Source organism: Phoxinus phoxinus, assembly GCF_949152265.1.
Source record: "Phoxinus phoxinus genome assembly, chromosome: 23".
NCBI lineage: Eukaryota > Metazoa > Chordata > Actinopteri > Cypriniformes > Leuciscidae > Phoxinus > Phoxinus phoxinus.
Window position 1 is genome coordinate 12,419,754 of NC_136898.1, and position 25,389 is coordinate 12,445,142.

The 25,389-nt window shown below is 37.2% G+C and overlaps 1 protein-coding gene across 11 annotated transcripts in view; it reads left to right on the plus strand.

Moving 5' to 3' along the window:
- The window catches only part of auts2a (activator of transcription and developmental regulator AUTS2 a), a 331,482-nt gene that overhangs the window by 13,260 nt on the left and 292,833 nt on the right, over nucleotides 1-25,389 (plus strand). For 9 of the 11 annotated variants that reach the window (XM_079600773.1, XM_079600784.1, XM_079600782.1 and 6 more), the window contains one exon: nucleotides 737-1,447. The exons of the other annotated variants lie outside the window; for them this stretch is intronic. In XM_079600773.1, the coding sequence (XP_079456899.1) occupies nucleotides 1,175-1,447 (273 nt within the window). In that variant the 5' untranslated portion in view covers nucleotides 737-1,174. The remainder of the gene's footprint in view (nucleotides 1-736; nucleotides 1,448-25,389) is intronic. 11 annotated transcript variants of the gene reach the window in all.

Consider the following 25,389-nt stretch of genomic DNA (forward strand, 5'->3'; position numbering starts at 1 on the left):
CTGCAGAACCTGTACACTTCTCCTTGACAACCCTGAATTTATTTAGCTAGTTGTATTGAAGGTTTTTAGTGTTTTATCTATAGTTTGGTGACATTGGGAAATAAACAGAGTCGAGATTATCAGTAAGGTGCAGAAGGATTTTTTTGTGGCTCTTGGTCTTGTACATAGATGTAACTCTTTAGAGTAGATGACTAGAAGTAAGCCATAAATGTTCTGTCAGTATACTCAGTTGAACTAAAATTTGCTGTGAGAAAATGACAATTTTTTTCTCTTGATCTACAGCTCTGTTAAGAAAAATGAATAATTTTACTCCGCCTGTCTCCGGTTATAGCAGTCTCAGAATAATGACTGTGCAGGAGGAGAAATATAAGCTCTTGAATATGTAATACAGGAGATCTAGACTCAGCTCTGTAAATGGCTCATTATATGATGTATTTATTCTGCAAGAACACATTTTGAATAATTTCCTACAATAGATTTTGTTTTCTTTCAAGAAACTGTAAGATCGAGGAAGATGGGAATGTGAAAGTGACTGTATAGTCATTGTGGAATTAGATCAAAAGGAAAGCATCTTAAGATGATCTCTTGCAGAGAGTCCAAATGTATTATGAAAATTGCTTTATTCATTTGCCTGCATGATGTAGCCTATTCCTATGTATAGCTAAGGGTGGGGATTCTGGGAATGCTCTAATGGAGAACATTTCAAACATCTGCTCTCTATCTCTTTGACTTGTAGGATGGGAAGGTGTCAGACTGCACTTAAACTGAGTGTTGGGTCCGTGAGGACAGCCATGTGGAGACCTGTTACAGCTCCGTTGGAAGACACTTCAAGTGATCTGCCAGTTTGTTTCCCTTAAATGTGGGCTGAATTTGGAAGTTTGGATACTTTCCAGTTTGGCAACCCTTAACAGGATTCTATTTTGGATTTTTGTGCTTGTGGATATATATGCATTTTTCTTCTGGAATCTCATGTGCGTATTGCATTTCAAGCAAAGTCGCATAACATCAGCCGGTTGTGGAATTTGGATAATAGCACATCTCACACTGGAGTTCAGTTATTAAGCTTTCAATTACAGGTGTTTGTTGGGAAGTGTGCGAGTTCTGCATCCACAACTGAGCTTGAGCCGAGAACCTCCTGCTAGGAAGTGTTCGTTTGAGTGTGTCATCTGGTGAAATGGATGGCCCGCGGTGCAGCGGGATCCGGAAAAAGCGGAAGTCTCGGTCCGTGCGAGACCGGGAGCGCATGTCTAACGGGATCAGGAATAACCATGTCCGGGGACCCGTGCTTCGATTCTCCTCGGATTCTGAGAGGGAAGACCGCACCAACCCCTCCTCCTCCTCACGACCCAAGCCACCGAGGAGGAAGAGGAAGGAGTCTACCTCTGCTGAAGAGGACATCATCGACGGATTCTCAATATCAGGATTTATAACGTTGGAAGCTCTTGAGGTAAGAGACCAGGGTAGTCTTGTACTGCGGCCTTCACGTGAATGTGTTTATGACTGCTGTTTTTGGAAGTGCTTGTTTAGTTTGGTTGTGAAAAGCTCAGTGGCGGTATAGTGACTGGTTTATTATTGTCTGTAGACTGCTTCTTTCTGGACTCTAATTGCCTGGGTCTGTTTGCACAGTATTGGATTTTCTGTTGTTCCACTGTTTGTGATTCAAGCAGATGTGGCTTTATATGCCGTTTTCCTGCCAAGGCGCAAGGCACGTCTGAATTTGTGTACTCGTGCATTATTCAATGCCATTTTGTATGACAAATACTGTGTGTAGAGTGTTCACACTGGAAATTCCAACAAGAAGTGCACTTCAAATACTGTACTTGGATGATGCACTTATTTAACTGAAAAGAACAAACAAAATGCAGAACTTTTAGATCGAACTTGATGTTTGTTGTATACTAATAATCTATTATAATTTATATATTATATAATCTTATATATAAATCATAATATATAGAAAGGATTTTATATTTAGCAAAAGGTGTTCATGTCTACTGGTGAAGTTGAAGAATGATGATCATGATGTCATAATTTAGCTATAATTGTAGATGGTTCAGATGACAGATTTCAGTCATAGCTTTAGATTTTAGTCAGAGACTTTTGGTAAGAAAGATGATTCTGCTAAAAAGATTAATTGGTTTACAAAACAGACGCACACAACAATTATACATACAAAAATATAATGAAACAAAAAAATGAAGCATCTAGATCTCTAACTCCTTTTGACAGCATTCATATTGAAACTAAACAAGCTGCTTTGGTCTGTTACACATATTATTGGCAGATTGATCAAATGGATTCTTTGTGGACGTTTATTATAATTCTGATTATTGGTAAAACTGTCATATGAGTGTAAGGCTTTATACAGCCATCAAGTGAAGTTGGAAATATGTTACATGCACGGAAATAACCAAGTGAAATCAGTTTTACCAGTGGGAAACTCTGAATTTTATAATTATACCTGAGTTTTTATGTTTAAAACAAAGTAAAGGCTGAAATACACTACATAACTTTTAACATCGGAACATCTTTTAAAACACTAGCCATCATGCACTTTCTGACTCTGTAAATGGTTACAGAAAAAAACTGGACATTATACACTGAAAATCTGGTAGTGTATGATCCTCAATCGTTCAAAATATCTCAACTTTCAAACTTTTTCTTTCTGTGAAATCTGTCATCTCCGACTGCCTAAAATCTGCAGACTGGCGCTGATTTGCGGCAACTATTGTCGACTCATCTAGATTCTAGACCACAGATTGGGGCAGAAATCTGAGGAAAAGTCATGTAGTGTATTCCAGACTTAAGACGCTGGTATGGAAAGCAAGGGGTCAAGTTTTTGATTGGGGTCCTGTTAGCAAATAGCTTTTTCCATTTATAAGAGCTTCTTGGCGGAAAGCAGTAAATAGTCAATTAAAATTACCAGGCTGTCTTTAAAAGAAAAATTATAATTAAAATAATATTATTGAATGTTATTATTTATTAAACATGATTAATTTTGTCATATTATAGTTACCGGTAAGTAATATAAAGCTAATTACTCACCCTTCGCAGTTTGCAAGTTTCATGATTTTTTAAATGCTATGCATTTAATAAAACATAGATTGGGTATAAGTAATAGAGGTGTATTCACTTATGGTTACAACAGTTTTTTTTCTGTCAGTCTCTGTTACATCCATATTTTGCTTCTGACTTTTGATGTGTCATATCGTAGGTGCTTACCAGGAGCACTTGAAGGCAGCATTGGCCGTCGCCATTGTTTTATTTGTCAGTCTTGACAGGACATCTGTAGAGTGTCATTCTGACTTTCAGCGTCGCTCTTGCTGTTAAAAGCCCAACAGTCTGACACGACAAAGCTTTGCACGCTTTACCCTCACATCCCCTACAGATGCTGTTGCATTGTGTTGGATGTTCACTACAGTAATCTGTGAAAGGAGCCCGTCAGCAGCTTACACTGTCACGCTAGTGCTATGAACCGCAGGCGCAGTTCTCCAGGGGTGACATCTCATTCACCGCTCTTCACTGTTCTGGGATCTGTGACTTATGGCCGTCCCCTGCATGCTCTCTCATCTTGCTTCATTTAGAAGCTCACAGAGCAGGAGATCTTATTCTAGATCCTGCATGTCAACGATCAGCTCCTTTCTCATTCATGCAGCTCAGATGATCATGGGACTTAATGAGCCAGTGCAGCTAGCCAAATCTAATGTATGCCCTATTCTAGTTTTTTTTTTTTTTTTTTTTTTTTTTTTTTTTTTTGCCATTGTTATTGAATAATGATTATAGAAAATGATAAGTAAAAGGGAGAAACTGGATATGGAAATGACACAACCTGGACTTTTTATCATATGAAATTAAAGCAGTAGGGGCATGCTAATATTGGTTTTGCTCTGACTGTTGTGATTTTGGCCCAAAAATGTAGCAGCAATTTTTGTCCATATGAATCAAAGTTTACTATACATCAGAGCCATCTTACTTTTACCCAATACACCTATTCTCTCTTTATCCCATTTCATTTAAACGGTCTCTTTCTCTCTTCCTTTACATCACTATTTCTATTTCTTCTCCTTCATTTACAACAATCCCTTGATGGTTTCAATTTGAGCAGGAATTTGTCCTCAATTTGCCAGGAGGGGCTTGAAGAATTCGTACAGGTATTCCCAAATGACACATTGAAATCCAACTCGTTCCACTCCAGTGGACAGACTCGCTCATATAGGAGTGAGCCATCAGCGGCCGGGTGTTTATTAATGCTGCTTAGTGCTGGAACGACAGGCCTGAGAGGCAGTGTGTTACACCACTTTGAGAAATTACTAAATCATCAGGCTCGGGCCGCCTCAACAAACCTCCTCCCCCTTGGTCCCTTAGCACAAAGTTGCCACGTAATCGTTTCAACCTCCTCCCCCTTGCCCGCCTCTGCATCCCCAATTCAATATTACTTAATGCCTGCACCACTGGTGCCCTTAAACCACTTTATGTGATCATTGTGTTGTAAAGCTCCAAGCTCATTTGATTGAGAACAGCAGTCACCCTGCCTGCGTTCCCCACTCCATTGATCCACTCGTAAGAAAATGGTTAAGTCAATGTAAATAATACTAATGTTTTAGCACGTGCCTGACGCAAAACAAAGCATTTGTTCTACACAATGGTTTTTCTCTTTCAGCTGGCGATCAAAATAGCTTTTCTGATCGTAATCCGAACACATCTAATGTTTCTTTTTGTGCTTTCAACTCCATTGTGTTCTCCTCTTTAGGTAAATTGATGAGTAGCATGTTAATGATTTCAGACCGAGCTTTTATCATTTACAAATATTTACACAGCCTGCAATAACTTAAATGCAGTTCTAGAAAAAAAAGAGATTAGCATTTCAGAAAGAGACAGATAAAAGACAGAGCGGGGACCCATCGTGCCAGGCAGTGGATGGTTGAAAGTGGAAATTAGGTCATGGCCGGAGGAGGGGTTGGCATGGGGCCCAGAGGGGCACATCTTTCGTCTTTCGCCTAATGCCACAGCAAGACAAAAAGCATCCTGACAACTTGTAATTCATTTGAAATGTGAGTGAACTCTCACTGTTATGCATTCATGAAAGGTTACGGTCAGGTAAATGTGTTGCAGTAAGTGTAAACCGTCTTCATAATGTAAATTGTTTTGGATAAAAGGCATTAAAGGAATAGTTCACCCCAAAATGAAAATGATCCCATCATTTTCTCACCCTCAAGTCATCCTGGGTGTATATGACTTTCTTCTTTCAGCCTAACACATTCAGAGTTATATTAAATAATATCCGGCTCTTCCTGCTTTGTAATGGCCTGAATAGTGTCCCGAGTTTTTGAAGCTCCGTAAAGTGCATCCATCCATCATAAAAGTAATTCATACGACTTCAGTGGGTTAATAAAGGCCCTCTGAAGCAAAAGCGATGATTTTTTTGTAAGAAATATCCATATTTAAAACTTTATAAACTATAATCACTAGCTTCTGGCAACAGCTGTACATGCTTTCAGAGGTCACCCTTCCGTTGGAACTCATCTCTCTTGTGAACGCGCATGCCTGTTGCCGGATTATACACGTTAATATTAACATGCATTTTGTCTACATCTCGTGGCTGTACTATTGAAGCTAAGTATTATTAACATTAAATAGTTGCCAATTTCATTTTAAGTGCCTTGCTGTAATACATTTCTTCTTCTGTTGATTGTGCTTAACTTGAACCTGGAATAGTATGATATTCCATCTTTAAAGCTGAAGTGTGGGAAATAAACCTGCAAATATCTTACTTATAGTTGTCTCTACAAATTAAGCAGAAAGGATAGCAGAAAGTTTGTTAGCATGCAAAAAATGAACACTTCAGCTTCTCGGTGACAATGTGCATGTAAATGGCCTGATATGAGGAAATGCAAAAAGTGTTTATTTTGTCTATTGTGATGTAATCGTGATTCGTGTCAAAAGCACTATGACAGAAATGTCTTCTTGGCAGAATTGCGAGACGGGCTATAGATGAGCTGTAGACGTGTCTTGGCTGTTTGAAACAGACAAATCGAAAGATGGAGAGAGAGACAGATTGAGAAATTGATTACACTCTTCATTGAGAAGAATATTGTTGCACTGAATCTATTGATGTTGCATGTGTGCCTAGTAAAACACACACAAAGTCTGTCAATAACGATGTCGGATCAAAGAAAGAAAACCGCTTGTAAAATGCATAAAACACTAATTTCTTTAGTGTCAAAAATTGTTGGTGATTTTCAAGGCAGGTTCTGAATATTCCTATGCATTATATCTGTCACTTTCTTTAAGCCTTCAATTAATTTCCTCCCTAACAGTGCTTATATCTACTAATGGCAGTGACAGCCGATATTCATTTAGACCTTATTTGAAACTGTCAGAATATGATGTGTGATATGCATTAATATAGTGCTGCAGGAGCCATGACTGACACATCAAATATACAGTCCTGTCACTTCAAGGCATGCTAAAAGCAGCCGATGGATCATGCTGTAGTTACGCTTTTACATTCCTTTAGACTCCTACTTAGACAGCGTCAATTTTGAATCACAAGTCAAATGTATAGCAATATAGGGTTATTAATGCATGATATGGGATTGCAAGTGAAGCTATTGAGCAAAAAATAATTTATTAAAGATACAAAACATGCTGAGAGCATTGAGGATCTATGGAATTACTGTAAGGGAGTCCTGATTATACAGTGCTGGTTATTGTAAAATGCAATGTTATATATATTTTCTAAATGCATTAGTATATCCACCTTTTTTTGCAATGCAGAAGAAAGCTATTTTCTGTGAATGTGCAAGACTTTCGCTTCGTTAGATATAGATAAATCAGTGGTTGAATAACAAAGTGCTGTAAACTGTTAAATTACTGTAATAACTTAAAATAGTATGATGATAAATGGCAATATCAAATATCAAATCACGTTGTAAAATTGTGTCTTGGTGGTACACTGCTTTGTGTACTGCATTATAAGCATTAGCAATCAGCCAAATTCCTCACCTTAATGAATAATTATTGTCTTTAAAATTAATTATTGATGGTTAACTTTTAGGTTTATACATTTAAAAAGTGCTTTGTGAAAAGACAATCATCCCAAATAGCATAAACGGATGCAAACTTTAAAAATGCAGAAAAAAAGTGTTATCTGGCACTGTTAATTTGTTATTTTTAACGTAATGATATAGAGCTGGCTACATCTAATCTCTAATGCTATTTACAATAAATAGTATGCAAATTCGGACGTACAGTAGCATACATTTAAATTTCTGAATCAAATTCAAAGTCATCACCGTGGGGCATTGATGTGAAAAAGTGTCAAATTTTTTTATAAATGAGCGTTGTTTTTAGACCTAGAACTCGGTATATTGTCTAAAACTAATGCACATACAGGTATGTCTACAATTGAACTAAATATCAAGCTGACACCAATACTGAATAATCTTTGGGTGCCCAGCAGGAGTTGTCTGCTTATTGCATGATTAAAATAGTTTGAAATGGCTCATTAATTAGCAGTGTTGTTCGAACGCTTTTTCTCTCATTTTGGCTCCATTAAAAGCAATCATCCAATCTCTGACGATATTAGCCATGACCTGACATTTAATTGATCTTTAGAGGCATTTCGAAAAGAAAATAACTCCGTGTACTTGTTAAAGGAAAAATGAAATACAAAGATGCGCATGGTTGTGACAGGTAATTTGTTAAATGGTGTGACAAGTACAGGTGTGATGAAGGTTAATTGTTGTAAGAGCTTTAATCCAGTGCTGGCACAAGTATCGGTGCAACAGCTGCACATGTCATTTTGCTATTGACAAATCCAGGTGTGACGTCTGCCACACGCATACATATCGACTTGTACATACAGACAAACATATGTAAATCATTGTTTTATGGTTATTTCCAGGTGCCATGACACTCTCACACTTTATAGCAGCAGCTGTGGTAATAGCTGGGGTGTTGCAAAAGGGCTGTTAACCACAGTAAATGTTTGCTCTCATGTTTAAATGGTGTGGCAAGAATATCATTAATGACCCTGTGAGGGTGTGCAGAGGGGATAGTGCACTGTGCGTGTGTGTGTGTGTGTGAGAAAGAGAGAGAGAGTCAGCACTCAGCATTCCCTCCAAACTCTCCCAACATCTGTTCACTGATATGCACTGATGCCTTCGTAGTTTTTAATTAAAAACGACAAAAACGTTTAAGATGTTAAGAGTTTTGAAATTAAATTGTGTGTATTGGCCTCACTGGCGGCTCTAATGTCTGTTAACATCCTGTGCTTCTGAAAACTCACCATCACCACAATGTAGGAGTTGACCCAACATTTCTTCTTTTTCCATGTTTCCGACACAGTGCTGTATACTGAAGTCTAATACTTAAAAGAAGGTTAATACAAGTTAAGCTCATTTGACAGCATTGGTGACATAAGATTACCATGTCATTTTAGAGTTTAAATGTTGTGTTGTCATGGTGACAGAGTTTTAAAATTGGATATAAGGCTAGTAAGCGTTTTTTTCCACTTTAAAATCGTGTTAACACACACATTGTTACCTAAATGGCTGAGATTTTTGCCTTTTATATATTTACGTGACCAATTCAAATGCTGCCTAGGGAATATTTTTCATCTTCACAAAAACTCCCGATTGCACAGACTCCTATTGAAATTACTGGATTTCGCCCACGAAAATTTGCAGAACAATGGTAAATGTGTATACCCCAAACTATTCATTTAAGGTGACCAATTTCTCCCCCTCCAAAATGAGCAATATCACCAGTAATGGTTGCCTTTGCGGAGACACGCTCAGAAAGCATACGCTCAGCGTTTTGATGTAGACGTAAATAATGTATCAAATAGCGGTGTTAAGTGCCTGAAGTCTATCCCATATGCTTCTAGCTGCAAACGCTAGTCTGCAAAGAGTAGATCATATGCTGCTCAAAGTCAAACAGCTAATGCTTAGGCAAATTACATTTTTATTCAAATATAACTGGCGTGTCTAAGTAGGTTTATAATAATACATCTGGCATGTCTGTGAGTTAGTATCTGGTGGGACACCACTCATTCATTATCTCTGTTCTCTTGTGTGGAGGAATAGAATGAAAGTAAAGTGTTTGTGAAAGCTAGTCAACAGCAGGGCTGTGAGGGCTTGAAGGCTCACTGAGACCTGGATGAAGTTAAAACTTCTGGCTCCCTGCCTGCCAACATCTGTCAGCAAGTGATCTCATTGCAGTCTCAAAGCAGGTTTGTGTTAGAGACTGTGACAGAGCCCTCTTCCTCTTCTCATACCCTTCCTCTCACACGTTTCATCCTCTGATTCACACGCACACACCCAAAAGCAACTTGATCTTTCTTTATGCAAGACAAAGTCAGGTCGAGACAGGACAAGTGGAGGGGAGATCGCTCTCTTTCTTTCTCTCCTTTTCTCTGAAATGTCCTTCTAGTGGTTCATTCTACGAAAACAGATACCCATGAGACAGTTTGATAAGGTGATTTGTGAAGTACTAAATATTTCAAATTCTTGACTTTAATCATTCTATTAGACACATTTTTAAAAAAATACATTTTGATATCTGTTGGGAGTTCAGAAAGGTAATAGGGTTGTTTGACAGTTTTAGAGTTTAGTTTGGCATTACAAAGCCTTGTGCTCGTGACCTTGCCTCTTAGAGAATTAATACTAAATTTCTATAAACTTTCAGTATTGAATAATCAGTTGTTTACTCCACAAAATCATGGTAACAAGATTGACGTTTTAATGTTGTTCCCTACTGACAAAATCAGACTTTCGCTGCATCCGAATATCAGAATATAGTATATAATAGGCGAAACAGCATGTGAGCTGAGTAATATACGAATTCATAGTATCCATAAAACAGAAGGTGAAAGTACCAGGATTACATATTACTTACGGTGAGATTCTGAAGTGCGCAATTTGGTTTGCGAATGGAAATTAAGCGACGCAACTGACTCCGTAGGTCACATGACGATGACAGCATGGTGAATGAAGTACGTCTGAATTTCATTCATATTACACGCATTCATACTATATAAAACATAATTTTTTAACAGTGGTGAAGTTAGTTTCAAAACAAATGTAGTACATACTAGGGGTGTAACGATACCTTCATTTCACGATTCGATATATATCACGATACTGAACTCACGATACGATATTATTGCGATACTCCCAAGACATATGATAAAAGGTTAACAAATAATGTACTGTTGATTAAAATGCTAACTTTGATATTACATTGTGGGTTTAAATGAACAGGTTTGGACTTGGTGCTTGTAATTCAAGGACAATGGTGACACCAGAATAAAAATATTCATGATTCTGAAGCTGACCATTGCATTATTATACATTATAATCAACATTATATAGTAGTTTAATGTAGTACTGACACTAAAACTCTGAAAACATGATTTTTTTCTTATACAGTAATTTCTATTTTGGGTGAACTATCCACGATACATATTGTCACTATCCACGATACGTATTGTTGCATTTTTGTATTGCGATATATTGTGGCACGATATATTGTTACACCCCTAGTACATACTAGACAGTATGCAATTTCGGACACAGCATTTGACTTTTCCTTGAAGAGTTCACTTCTTCAAAAGATGAGGATCTTTTTTATTTATGGACTTGTTTATTGCTTTAAAAGGAGAAAACATGCTTAACGGTACTCATTAGTAACAACCTAGAATTTTTAATACAATACATTAATGACAATTATTTTTAAATGTGCATGTTTGTTATAAAAAAAGGTAGAGTTGGAGAACAAGACAAAAAGGACAAAAGGCAACCTTGTAAGAAGAAAAAGTAAAAAAAAAAAAAAAAAAATCAAAATAACGTTACTGAATTTTTGTTGATGTGTTTTTAGATTAATGTCTACATAGTAAAAATTGGCATTGGTTAATCATTTATAAAGTAATTTTTACAGTTATTTATATAAGGGACACAAATGGCACCCTGTTTTGAATAATGAATGTCCCTTCCCATATTGCAATTTCCTTCTTTTGGGTTGTATGTTGTTGTTGGCCGGATAGAGCTATTTTTTCCACCCTACTACACGCCATATGCAGGAATGCCATTTGGCTTGATTTTATATCCTGTAGCTATTCATCAAGATCTTCAAACCACAGAGTTTGTGTTACTCAAAGCGGTGTTAAACCATGAATCTCATTTCTGTGTGTCTCAGAGTGTCTAAATTCATAAAAGCCTAAAAAAGAAAAGAAAAAAAGAGATGGACTTTTTCCATCAGTTCACCTGCCTCCAATAAATTATGGTTATAGATATACCAGAATTTATCATTTCAATTTTATCATTTGAATTACATTGCAGATTTAGATGTACAGCCCCAGATTGTATTTATTTTCTTGTGTTCTGGCAGCATTGACTTAGAAAATGCATGATTGTGATCAAGGAGCCCAGATGTTAGATTTACTTTTGCAGCCTGTTGGTTTTTCTGTACTTATATGATGCATGAAATACTGTGGGAAAAGTTACATGCTTAATGCTTACAATTTGGGCTTGTTCAAATTCATAACCTTAAAAATGAGGAATAGGATGCAGATTGTTCTTTTTGCTCTGTGTAAACACATTTTAATGTGAATTATGAGCAGAATGTGTGGCCAAGGACTCAAAATCTCTCCCGCTTGAAAAGCCACATACATTGTAACTAAACTTTAGCCTGTAAATAAGTTAACTCGAACGCATGCCAAGTAATTGTTTAGGTTGTCGCTGTTGGCACATGAGAAGAATGTGTAATTCCATTCCAAGTCTCTTTTGTTTTCCTGAAGTGACTGATTAGGTGTGTGTGGAACAGCTTGCTGGTCAGCGGAAGTGTTTGGGGTCAAGAGCAAGTCCAGCCAATGTCTGCAGACACAGGAGGACAATACAAGGGCATGTATTCACAGACAGGGCTCTCGTAGTTCATTTGCACATTGTGTAGAAATACACTTTTGTAGTCAACAATTATTATTAATCTATTCTAGTCCGTGAGGGAAAGTGCCCAGTAATCTAGACAGAGATAAGTAGTATTCAGCTGGTCATGTGATCTCAAAATGGTGCTCTATGTAAAATATAACAGCTTCGATTGAACTACTGATTAGTCTTAATCTCATGTAAATGTACATGATTTAATAAGGACAAAAACAACGACTACAAGTTTTTTTTTAGTTTTTTTTTATCTAAAATTGACTTGCACTAGTATTTTCTTCAGGAAATTCAAATCTAGTCAGGATCCAAAGGCTCACCAGAGCTTCTTTTGGACAGAAAAAACCCTTCCACCAAAACCACTGCTGTGAACATGTTAGCTGTGCGTTTCCGTGTCTATTTTCTCAGACTCATTTCTGAATTAACGTTTCGCATTTAGCCTCCTGTTTGTACCCGACCCTTGCTGTTCGATGCATAACAGCCATCCTGCCTAAATGCCATATTTGTGGCTGCTGAATTATGCATGAGGAGCAGTTTAGAGGCCCAGTGAGTTTGTGCTTGGTGGGAGAGTAATGAGGAAGCCTTGTTTCTAATTTGGCTTGGCAAGATGTTTTATGTGCTAATTGAATCGCAGAACTGAGGAACATTTTGGAGTCATTTGAGATGACAGAAGTGATGTAGTGTTGTGACTAGAGATATGCGGATGTGTGAGTGTGTTTTATGTGTGACTGTCTGAGAGCATAAAAGGAGCCTGAAACGTAATAGGATGTATTACAGGGTTTTCATACATACAGCGTTCATCTAACTTTAGATCACTCCTTCATCACACTAGTTTTCACCCTGTATATTACAGTTACTTACTACCAGTAATTAATTGTATGCATTTTTTTTCCACTCTCTTAAGAGCAAACCTCACTTATGGTTTGTCTATTTCCAAGTAGATCTATAGAAAGGTCAAATCTGTAGATTAACTCTTTATAATACGGATTTTCAACTGTTTTGTATTGTTGTCCTCCTTGATCATCCTAATTAAGCTTAATGCAAATTGCTTGTCACGGTTTCTTCCGTATTTGCTTATTTTGGCACACACCAATTCCCCACTCCAATGTTTGGGTGTTTGCTCCACTGAAATCTCTTAAGTGATTTTTTTTTCTTCCATGTCACAACATGCCAGGCTTGCCTTCAGGCTGTCTGTCTGTCAGCAGAACCTCCGCTTTAGAGCTCTGGAACTCATCCCTGACCTCCTGTTGGCTCTCACTGGTGTTTTCAATCCTGAAGGATTTGGATCAAATGGGATATATGCACTATACACTTTAATATAATTTAAATTAAATAATATAAACATCAAGGACAGATGGTGTTAGATTTAATAAAAACAGTTTCTAGAATGAATTTACACCATATCTTTGTCAGATCTGGTGTTCTGTGCATCTAATTATGGCCTCTAAAAACTATTAATGTATTCCAAGTTACAAATTTCAATTGATTGCACAGATTCCAGATATCAAAGGGCTTGTTTCTAGGGGATCTTTGTGCATTTATGTGCTTTGCCTAACGGTTGGTGGTACAGGTTGATATGTTACAAGAGGAGTGCTTGTGCTTTTTGGATGGCTGGTGAATGCAGGTCATTAGTTTGTAGGTAAGAGGGCTATAGAAGAGACAAACTACTGCAATCAGAGTTCAAGAAATGAGCTCCACTGTCATTCAGAGGCACACAAAGTCACTCTGTCTCTGCTATATGGCTCCACGCTGGCAGCCTTATTTGTTCCATCAGATCTGTTTTTTCCTCTTCGGCTCGAGTTCAGCGCTCTGTAGGAGGAAGAGTTTGCAGTGTGAGGTCAAATGTATCTAGCTGAGGTTAAAGCCTGCACTGATCATAAGGAGTTATTTTCAGCTGTCTCTGTTACAGCAATCTACACTGGATCCACAAGCTATTATACCTGATGTGGGTAGATAGTAGGCTAGATACCATACAATTGTTGCTTTTAGACCTATGCTTGCTTGACAGACTACTTGCTCATCAAGGCTGCATTGATTTGATCCAAAAATAAATTAAAACAGTATACTATTACAATTTAAATTAAAGGTTTTCTATTTTTAATACATTTTAAAATTGACTTTTTTCCTGTGGTTGGTGGCAAAGCTGAAATTTCAGGATCATCACTCTGAAATTAAATTTTCTGATTTGGTGCTCAAGAAACTTATTCATTTTATTATCAAGGCTTGACATTAACACCTGCCAAATGCTTTCAGCAGTGGTGTTTAACACAGTCACTCATACTAGCCACTTTGGCGGGAATTTTATATAAAATATAAATTTTTCGATTGTAGTCTTTTAAAAAGGCATTTGCAATAAACTAATGCAATGTGATATCAAAAATATCGAAAATATGAAATGTCTTTTAAAAAATAGGCCTATATCAAGTCCTATCACAAATCAAGTAATTTCAGTTGAATCTTTACAAAGAATCAGTCTTTGATTAGGTTACTTAAATGTATGTATTGTGACAATCCTATAAATAAGTGTATATTGTAAGTTTTGGCTTTTCCATGTCAGTTTTCATCCATGAGCCTGTGTCTAATAGTGTGCTGTCTAATACACTCGACTACAACATGTGCTGTGATTGACACCCTTGCATTAAATGAATCTGTGTTTCTAACTCTCAAGTGTGCTGGCAGAGGCCTGGGAGCATTTACTAAACACACTTACGCATTTATTTTTTCCATGCGAGGCCATAATGAAGTTTACTCACATTATAAAACACACCCGCTCCATCTTCAGTTTGACAGTGATTGATTCAGTGGGAAGTGTTAACACGCTCATACACGTAGGAGGACACATGGAGGAGGCCTCTAGGGAAGACGAGTAGAAATATAAACAACAGACCAGTTGAAATGAGCAGACCAAAAAGAGAAAAGTGCCCAAACCACCCATTTATACCATGAACCATGGGGTTATGATGGGGGTAAAGCCCTCTGTTAAGATTTTTAGGTTAGATTTGTGTGTATACCATATAAATAGACTCCGTTTGTAAAGTTTGATGGAGTATTAAATTACATTGGGGAAACACATTATCCCCCCCATTCACAGTGCTGCATTCACAATGACATTTTATTCCAGCTCTTTCAATATTTGCCTCCATTTCGTGTAAACACACACACACACACACACACACACACACACACACACACACACACACACACACACACACACACACACACACACACACACACACACATACATTTTGGTCTCCGTTCTCTTTACTCTGAAGACGGCATATTCGCTCTTTTTATGTTTATTTAATAAAGGTCTGACCATCTCCAGTCTCCCTCCCTGTTTTGATTTATCTGTATGGGATTGTTGTGAGCATGATTCATGGTAATGAATCAGAGTTGCTTGGCAGGCTGCCTATCTGAGCGGACACCTGCAAACATTTCCCAGATCATTTCAAGCTCGTTTGTATCATTAATCAATATACTTTTATGTGCCTCTTGAATAGACTGAAATGATCTGACCGTACATGCGTAATTGCTGAAATGATTCAGACTAATCTCTGTTCTTTTTACAATGAAAACACTTCTGTTAAATATCTAAGAGCTGTTTTGTTGTGTGAAAGCATTTTGTCATCATCAGTAATTACTGAATGCAAATTAAACCTTGCTGAATTCATGGTGTTGCTTTCAGTCATCAGTCTCTAGGTAAGGTCATGATGTAAGACTGTGAAAGTCTTATCCCTCTATTCATTGCGATTTTTCTTTTGGCAAAGCACAGATAAGACCTCTTTATGGTTCTGTCTTTCTTCCTGTGTGTTTTTGTCATGCTGTGCGTTTAACACGACTTTGGTATGTCATATTGATTTCTCTGAGGCGGCAGTAGGTTGGATTTTGTTCAGGCTTGCTCTTAAATGAGGTGTTTATTTACTTGAGGCTGTGTTAGTAATCTTCTTTTTAGATTCTTTTCACACCCTTCCTCCCATGTAGGCCTTTCAGAATAAAAGTTATAGCTACTTTTATACATCAGCATTTCCCAGTGTTAAACGAGGTAGTTATGATTGGGTAAAGCATTTGTTTGATTAAACTTTGAAGCGTTGTTTGACTGATATATCAACTGTTTCCCATGTTATTGTGTCAAACATACTTCTACAGTTTGGCTAATGAACTTAACACAGTCAATTTAATTGACCATCGTTTTTTTTTTTTTTGCTTCAGCCCAAAATAGATTAACCCTTAAAGACCTAGAACATTTTTGGAGCACCTGACTCGCCTGTTCTTTTCTTTGTTTTTCTAACCCATTATAGCAGTCAGCATCAAGTGCCATATATCATTTTAAACGTCTCCATCTAGCTCATTAAAATTGACAATTTTACATTTTGTCTTGGAATGGATGAATTTACCAGATTTAAGAAAAACAGTAGCACATTTTAAGTGATTTTTAAGTGAACTCAATCAAATCCTCCTGAAGTTTGGATTTTTTCCTTTAGAAAGTTTTACTTGGATATTCTAGATATCCAGATAAAATTTTGACTACATGTAATAGGGGTGGGCGATATGGCAAAAATATCATATCACGATTTTTTTCAGGAAAATCACAATTCACGATTTTATCACGATTCCTTTTCATGTTGGTTTTACTATTTTGCAAGTGACTGAGCATCACAGCCAAACTAATGTCCCTATTTTAAAAACAAAGCCTTAGGTAACAACATATAAAATAAAAAAGAATGGCAGACATTTAGGCCAAAGTGGCGAAGATAAAAAATATTTGTCATTGTCTTTGTTATTAAAAATTAAGAACAAAGATACACATACACAACTTAATATACAAATTAAAAAAACAGTGCTTTATTTTTTCAGCTACAGGTGTATTTAACAGCATTGAAGAAAGTAATTAAATGAACAAATATGAAAATAAAACACAACATAGACTTCACTATATAAATTTTACATTGATTCTTATTAAAGCTACTATTAAAGTTCTTAGTCAAGAGTGAGTGAGATGCTCTTTGTATTTTGTTGTTTTATTAACAGGGATAGTTCTCCCAAAAATTTAAATTCTCTCAAGCCGCTTTAAACCCGAATAAGTCTCCCTCTTCTGTTGAAAATAAAAGTTATTTGGAGGAATGTGGGTAAACAAACAGTTGATGTACCCCAGTGACTTCTATAATAGTTTTTTCCTACTATGGTAATTAATGGGGACCAGCAACCGTTAGCCACACTCCTCAAAATATCATCTTTTGTGTTCAGCACAATAAATAAATTAATACAGGTTTGGAACAACATTAGAGAGTGAGTAAATAATGACAGAATTTTTATTTTTGGGTAACTGTCCCTTTAAGGACAAGCGGCAGCATGTTTACTATTAGGGCTACTGTCACTTTAAGATCTGCGCGCAACGAGTCTACACGCATTTGACAAGGCAGATTTTTTCTTCATTTTTTCTATTGTTCTTTCACTTTAGACATAACCAACTTTGTTTATGTAAACCTTGTGTGTATTTGACAGTATTAGCGCAATAAGATAACTTAGTTCAGTAACGGGCGCTGTTAGACAGGCTTTTGCATGTGCGCGCTTCGGGTCTATTGCGCTCAGAAAAGCGCCCGTCAGAACAGCGCATCAGCAGCGAATGACATGTTTAACCGGCAAGGCTTTAAAGCACATGCAAATAATTCATTTTTATGAACTACAGTGTCCCGTTCCTCTGCATTTCATGTGGATATACGTCGCGCTGTACAGTATGTTGAGACGGAGGCGCCAGAAATGCAAACTGATAAAATGGACGATCCTACGATATTTCTTCAAAAGCAGATCGTGGAGACATTTTAATCGTCCACGATCAAAAATCGTAATATCGCACACCCCTACATGTAACAATCCCTAAGCAAGTTATAGCCATGTATTACAACATTATTATAGGCGATTTTCAGTGAAAAGCTGGTGTTTTTTCAATCTTCTGACAATGTAGATGTGTCAATGTGGAAGTAAAATGAATAGAAAACATTGTAATAGAACACTGAAGCAAAAGTGATTGGCTATCTGAATGTCCAAACGCGATTAACCCAATGCCACATAAAAGCCGCGGATCTCCTCTATATGGGACTTTTTAAAGCATACAGATTGGATTAGCAGTTAGTAGTAAAACCGCCGGCGGCTGTATAGGTCTTTAAAGTCGGCATGAAATCAAAATTGACCCTATTTACTTTGTTAGTGGATATTACTAGTCTTGTGGTGAACAATTAATCCGTGTAAGTTAATACACAGAAAAAAATTGTTTGCCGTGGTTATCTTTAATCAAAGTCTGAAAAGTTACTTCCAGTCTGGAATGGTTCTTTTTCTGATGACGTAGGTTTGACGGCTTGGGTTGGTTAATCGCTTAACCACTCCCCTCAAACCGTTACTCTGCTATGGGCGAGAGATGGAGAGGAGGAGCGCTAAAGTAAAACCCTGCCCTCTGTTCAATATTCCGTTTCACTCTGAAATGCGTCACAACACTTCCGGTTCACGCGGACTTTAAGGGTTAATTAATTGTGCATGCTTATTTTACACATTTATCTTTGATGCCATGGAACCATTTTCAGTTTAAGTGTTTTATTTTATCAGATTATTGATTATTATTTATAGAAAATTGTTGGCCTTTATATTTCTGTAAAATCATGCCGTTTCAGTGATTTTTAACACATTAAAGTGGGGTTTCCACCTCACAACACCCCATTTACTTTATACCACAGCTCTTCTTTAGGCTTATTGCTTTAGTTAAACATTATTGAAGTGTGTTCAGCGAACAGCGTACATATGTCACAACATTGCGCTTTCAGGGAGGCGTGACGTGAGGATGGTGCTGGTGAGGTGTCAGCAGGCGGAGAGAGAGCCCGCAGCTGTGCTGAGATCAGATGCTAACCGTGGAGATGACAGCACAAGCTGTTATTAAGTATTGAGCATAAAAGTCTTTACCGCAGCGGAGGAGGATCAGCAGCCGCTGACAAACATGTTCAGGAGAACCCAAGAGTCTCACACAAACCACATTAACCAACACCTAAAATCCATTCTGAAAGGATTCAAAAGAGAACTTTTGTGGATTTAGAGCATCAGCGCCGGCTTTGCTATTCATGAAAAATGAGCTGTTTTAGAAACCTCAGATGAAGTCTGGAACTAAACTCAATAGGGATCAGGTGAGGAAATATATACGACTGAATTCAAAGTGCTTATTACAGATGACCAAAAATATGCCCTCAATTTTGAATGAGATTTGAAAGAACCATAAATCATTTAAGACAACTTAAGTCATACACTTCAGCCTTTCTCTCAGTTTTGCAGAAGAAAATCCCATATAATCTTTTCTGTCATATTGGCCTCTAAAATATTTGGACCGTTAAAGGGGTCCTTAATTGTGTTTTAACTTTTGTAACTTTAGTAAGTGTGTAATTTTACTGTTTGAGCATAAACAACATCTGCAAAGTTACATCGCTCAAATTTCAATGTAAAGGGAGAAATTTTATTGTACAGAACAATCGCTTTTTAAGGACTACAACAAATGGTTGGTAGTGACTACAACGAGGTTTGTCCCGGCTTGGTGACATCACGGACCCTAAAATGTACTTAAACCCTGCCCTCGGGAACACGTAACTAAGGGAGTGAGGCCATGTTGGGCTGCTTAAGAGAAGAAGAAGAGGAGTTATCGCTGTTTTTTACTGCCCGGAAAAAGTTTTTCAATGGTATGCTCGAATTGGTATGAAATCGTTAATATTTACATCTGAGTAGAGCTTGCGGTTATGAAGGACTGTGACATTTACCGAACACGTGCTAGGCACTGCCAATCACAACCCACTGCGCCAGATAACCAATCACAGCACATTTCGTATTTCAGAAGGAGGGGCTTCATCAAAACAAAGCGTTCAACCAGACTTGGGAGAGAGGAGCTGTAAAATATGTGAAAAATAACAAAAAACTAAATCAAGATTTTGTTAAAAGGTATAAAAGGACCCCTTTGAACCACACTTTATAATGTATTAATGACACTGAATTAGTAAACAAAATATCAAGTTGAATGGTATTATTTTTGCCTTGAGTTTTATGAATATTGCATATTCAGATATAGTACTCAATACTAAATTTTGCTTAATATATAGTAGGAAATCGTTATGTTCTGACGTGGGAATCAAAAGTGTGCTGTGAATGTCTAAATACTGTACATTTCGGTGAGGGATTAATTGCTTAGTCTCGGTTTCATGCTGAAAGATAAGCCAAACAGTCTATGTAGATGTGTTCAGTTCAATTTATGTTTAAATAAGCGGAATAATGATTTAGCACCCGTTTCCTGTAGTATAATGTGTGACAAGCCAAATAACAGTGAACCATGGGTTGGATTTATATTTAAGACCTTCTTTGGCATTCATGCATTTCTCAGAGCCAATAGATACACCCACACTGTTTTGTTTGAGTGTTGAAGGACTGTACGTGTGTAGGTTTGCATTTCTAATTGAATGGTTTGTGTTTAGAACGATAACACAAAAACATTTATCTTTCTCTCTGCAACAAATGCAATCAATCTGAGGTCTATCCCATGACATCTTTATGACACGTGCTAATAGAAATAGTGTATCTTCTGCCAGGGATCTCCGTAGGCCTTCCCACAACCAAACGTTGTTATAAATGTGAGCCAACTGAAGTAGTGAATCCCTGAGACGGCCTGTGCGTGAAAGACTGTTCAGCCTCTGGCATCTGTGTTCTGGGAATAGCTTTGCTCATCATGCTGGTCTGCCGTAAATGAGAGTGGCACTGCGGTTTACTGGGCAGATCCTAAAGCTGAGATTTCTTAGGGCATGTGATATGATAAGACAGTTCTCTTTTCGCTGTCTTTCTTGTGCTATTGTTCAAATGCTTTTATTTTTACTTGTTAGTTTGCCTCTTTGTGCTCTTATCTTTGCACCCGAGTTAATAACTCATTCACACCTGAGTTAATGACTCTTCCTGTCACAGTGAGGAAGTGCTGATCTAGGCTCAGGTTTCTGCCTGTCATTTTCAAGTTATCAGGCTTACTGTATGTAATAGGCACACTTTTTGGTAAAATGTACATAAATGTAAATGCATTCTTTAACTGCTACTGCTCTGCTACTATTTCTTTTGAGGGGATAGTTAATATATATATATATATATATATATATATATATATATATATTATATATATATATATATATATATATATATATATATATTTAATTAATCAGTCCCTCCAGAAAAATGCGGAGTTTTTTTGATTGTTGTGGGCAAAAATCCTTGATTATGCGGCACGTTTTCTTATAAAATGCGATGGAATATGCGGGATATTTATGCAATTTTATGCGATGAAATTGCGGGACCTTGCAAAAATTGCGGGAACTTGCAAAAACTGCGGTTTGATGAAAAAGAGAAGACATTTTTTTTTTTTTTTTCAACACCCTATTCACTAGGCTACTACTTTAATGTAAAGAGTAATTTCTTATAACTTCCTATGATAAGCAAGCATACTACCTCACATAAAGTCCTGGGAATATTTAAGTTCTCATCTTGTTTTATTTCAGACCTTAATAAACACATGGCTCAAACTTACAAAACATTGATGAGTCGAACAAGTTCTGTAGCTTTACAAAATGAATATGCTACAACTTCTGTAAAAATGACAAAGTGGCAAAGTGGTTGTCCAGCGTCGACTTCCGCCTGTGGTCCAACACACAGTTGCACGGAGTACAAAATAATTTGCCCCCATTGTCATGTAACACACTGGGAAACTGCTTTGCGCGGTCTTTTGCGCTTATGTTTGTTGGCAAATGAGAATGATTTGCGAGCTTCATCATGGTTTCATCAGCATTACGGGGTTTGCAGCTTTTCAATGATGTCGCGCAATTACGTCACTTCATAACGTTCCCATGGCAACAGGGCAAATGGCTGCGCTTGTGTGAAGTAAACGCAACATTTTTCAACTTTCTGCTAAGATATATGTGACTTTTTGCAATGAAAATGCGGGGATTATTCAATTTGAACTGCTGAATCTGTAGACCTGGATACTATCTAATAGGTGTTGGTTGCATTTCTTACCACATCATCCTGATTTTACACTGGGAAGTATTGTGTTTTTGGGGTTTTTAGCTATAAAAAGCGCTTTAATTAAAATATCAGTTTGTAGAATGTTCCCAGATCAGCTTTTTATGGCAGTGCACAGTGTGGTTCTATAGCACAGTGCTGCTTTGGCAGCTTGTGTAAACAGAGTGGGAAAATGCCTTGCTGTCAGCGGCCCATCAGCTGCAGGCCTGCACCGTTCTGCTCCCATGGGCCCGTGACCACAGCACCGAGATTCTCTGCATTGAGAAATCCTGCTGGCTCAGTCGCGTTCTCTGCATCTCTGTGGATCTTTCTCTCTCTGTTTTACTTGCCGTCTCTCCCTCCCCCATCGTTCCTCACTCAGGGGGATTCATATGAAATAGAACATTGATTGCATCAGCGTCTGCATGGAGCAATGCATAATATTACTGCACTATTTGAATGCCTCTCTCTTCAATGTGAGCAGAGTATGAGAGGAGGAGAGGAAATGACGGTGTGTGCTGGGTAAGGCCTGCTTCACTGGTTTAGGCCCAGTTCTGATTAGAGAGCTGAAAGCTGTCCCTGCCTCTGCTGAATAATTGAACATCTCCATTTCCAGGTGTAATTTTAACCTCTGTGAAAACGGGAAACCTAGGGAACGATTTGACGTGACTTTGATGTATTGTTTCGGATGGATAAAAGGCGAACGTTTTGATTCTTTTAGGTGGTACAAAATTCAATTTAATGCCTGACAGTTTTTTTTTTTTCTGTTTTCTAAGATTTTTTTCTGAAAGACTGCATTAGATGGAGATGCTACGATTAGAGAATACAAAGTAGCGTAAATCCTAGTTGATAAAGCATTTAGCATCTGAGATGTTCTCTACTCCCTGTTGGATGTGGATCTTTTGTATCGAGCTTGGCTTAGTGTGTAGTTAGTTAGATTAAAAACGTAGACCTCATTTTAACCAAAACCTCAGCGTAATCCCTTATGTATCCTTGCATTTAAGAAGAACGTAGAGATGCAGAATTAACCTTAACATTTTTAATCTTGATTCAAACACCCAGGCGATCCGATCTTATTAATAAATGACAATGTTTTGGCTATGTGTGACCTTTGACAAGTATGATCACAGCGAACATTCAAATCTGCGTCCGCGCTGCCCCTGACCCAGATAAAGCAGATCATTATATCATTATTTCTGTGTTACAATTATTATTATTACGGAAGTACTGGGATAAAAGTTTATAGTTCGGATATGAACACCGATGTCTTTAGTAGTGATCAAAATGGAGAATATCACCTTTTGATAATTAATTGACTCTTCACATAAACATTGTATCAAAATTACATATTTATGCCTGTAGGTGGCAACAAATGACTGTTAAAAAATAATTTGTCATTGAATCATTCATACAGGAGATTTGTTGAAACATGCTGATTCCTCCAGTAATGAAGCAAGTGAAGTCTTCATGAGTCAGTGAATCGTTTATTCAAACCGACTAAAAAAAAATGTAGTTAATTAAACGTATTTTAAATAGATTGCAGCTAATTTTGATTCTCAATTTTTCCAGAATCGTGCAGCTCTAGTGTAACGTAATCCCAGAATTAAATGTAGCCTATATTTACACAGCATTTTAACCTTAAAAATCAGAAACCGTCCAATAACTCGACAGTGGAGAAGTCAGATCACGGTGTTTTTGCTTTATTGTTCTCAAGACCACACCGAGACCATTCAAAAGTTTGGGGTCAGTCTCTTCTGTTTGCAAATGCAGTATTTATTTGATTAAAAAACAGTAAAGACAGTAATATTGTGATATATTATTACAATTCAAAATAACTATTTTCTGTTTCAATATATTCAAAAAATGTATTTACTCACGCGAAGTTTAATTTTCAGCACCATTACTCCAGTCTCCAGTGTCACATGATCCTTCAAAAATCATTCTAATGTGCTGATTTGTTTCTCATGAAATATCATTTCTTATTATTATCAATGTTGAAAACAGTTTTTGCTGCTTAATATTTTTGTGGAAACCTTGATAGTTTTTTTTTTTTTCACGATTCTTTGTAGAATGTTCAAAAGTGCATTTATTTGAAATAGAAATCTTTTTTAACATTATAAATGTCTTGCGTTTAATTTTGATTTAATGCATTTCACAAAACTTGTCTAAATGAATCATTCACAAATTTTACTGATCCAGTTCTTGTGTGACCTCTGATCTGGTCACTGGAATGGTAGATTACCAGCAATATAATTTATTTGAATGTTTTTGCATTTCGTCCTGCGGTACAGTGGATTTTTAAGTTACAAAGATTCCATATATTCTCTCAATTTACATACAAATTGATGTTTTAGATAAAGTATTGCACTGCTGTGATGTGTCATACTTACCAGTGAGTATTACTTTTGATTGTACTTGCTTAGTCTCTGCTTGTCTACGTTTGATGTGTGAGAGAGATAATCCAGCATGTGTGTGGGTGTAGTAGCTATGGAGAGGGGGGACAGGTTTCTGGTGAAGCCCCCCTCTCTGTGAGTTGTCTTCTGGCTCTCAGCCACACTGGAGACGCAGCCTGTCTCATCGTCTCATCGCTCTGTCACTGGATCATTCATCGCTGCTAATTAACAATATTCATTGCTGCTGGAAGCATCCACATGCTACAAAAATATTTACTGCGGGAGAATTAAGAGATTGTGGAACACAGTTTTTGTTGATAGTCTGTGTGTGTGTGTGTGTGTGTGTGTGTGTGTGTGTGTGTGTGTGTGTGTGTGTGAGTGAAAATTTAAATGGCAACAACAAAAAAGAATTGCATTTGAAGTGAAAACAAGGCAGGGGCAAAGATAATGTGAATTATGGAAAGCTGAAATGCTGTCATTGAGTCATTTGGAAACGCTGATGTTCAGTTCAGAAATAAACTGCTAATCCCAGGTCTCAACTTCAATTAGGTTAAAGATTTATCTTAGGTCTCCCACAGGCAATTAGCTCACAGCTAAGCTCAGGTAATTGATTTGGAGTGAGTAAGAAACTCTTTCATGAACTAAATGTTTTGGGCATACATTTTCCTATTAATGGTAATTTTGCTGGAATTGTTTGTTTTTTGAGTCATAAAGATTTGACTAAACCTAGTCCTGCACTAAGTTAAATTGTAATAGTACTTTTGAAAAATCAGACTTTTGGCAAGGATCAAGTGTCCACCTGACTCTGCTGTAAATCGTTATAAAATAATGAAAGGCTATGTATATCATTTATTTATCATTCAAATTTGAATGGGTGATTTCATCCACTACGTTGGCACTCTGTGGACATCTCAATGTTCTGAACTCCTTTTTCAAATTATTTTGGAAATCAATGAGTTTAAAACCCCAAAAAAGGTCCTCTTTGTACATCTCGGGTTGTAAAATAC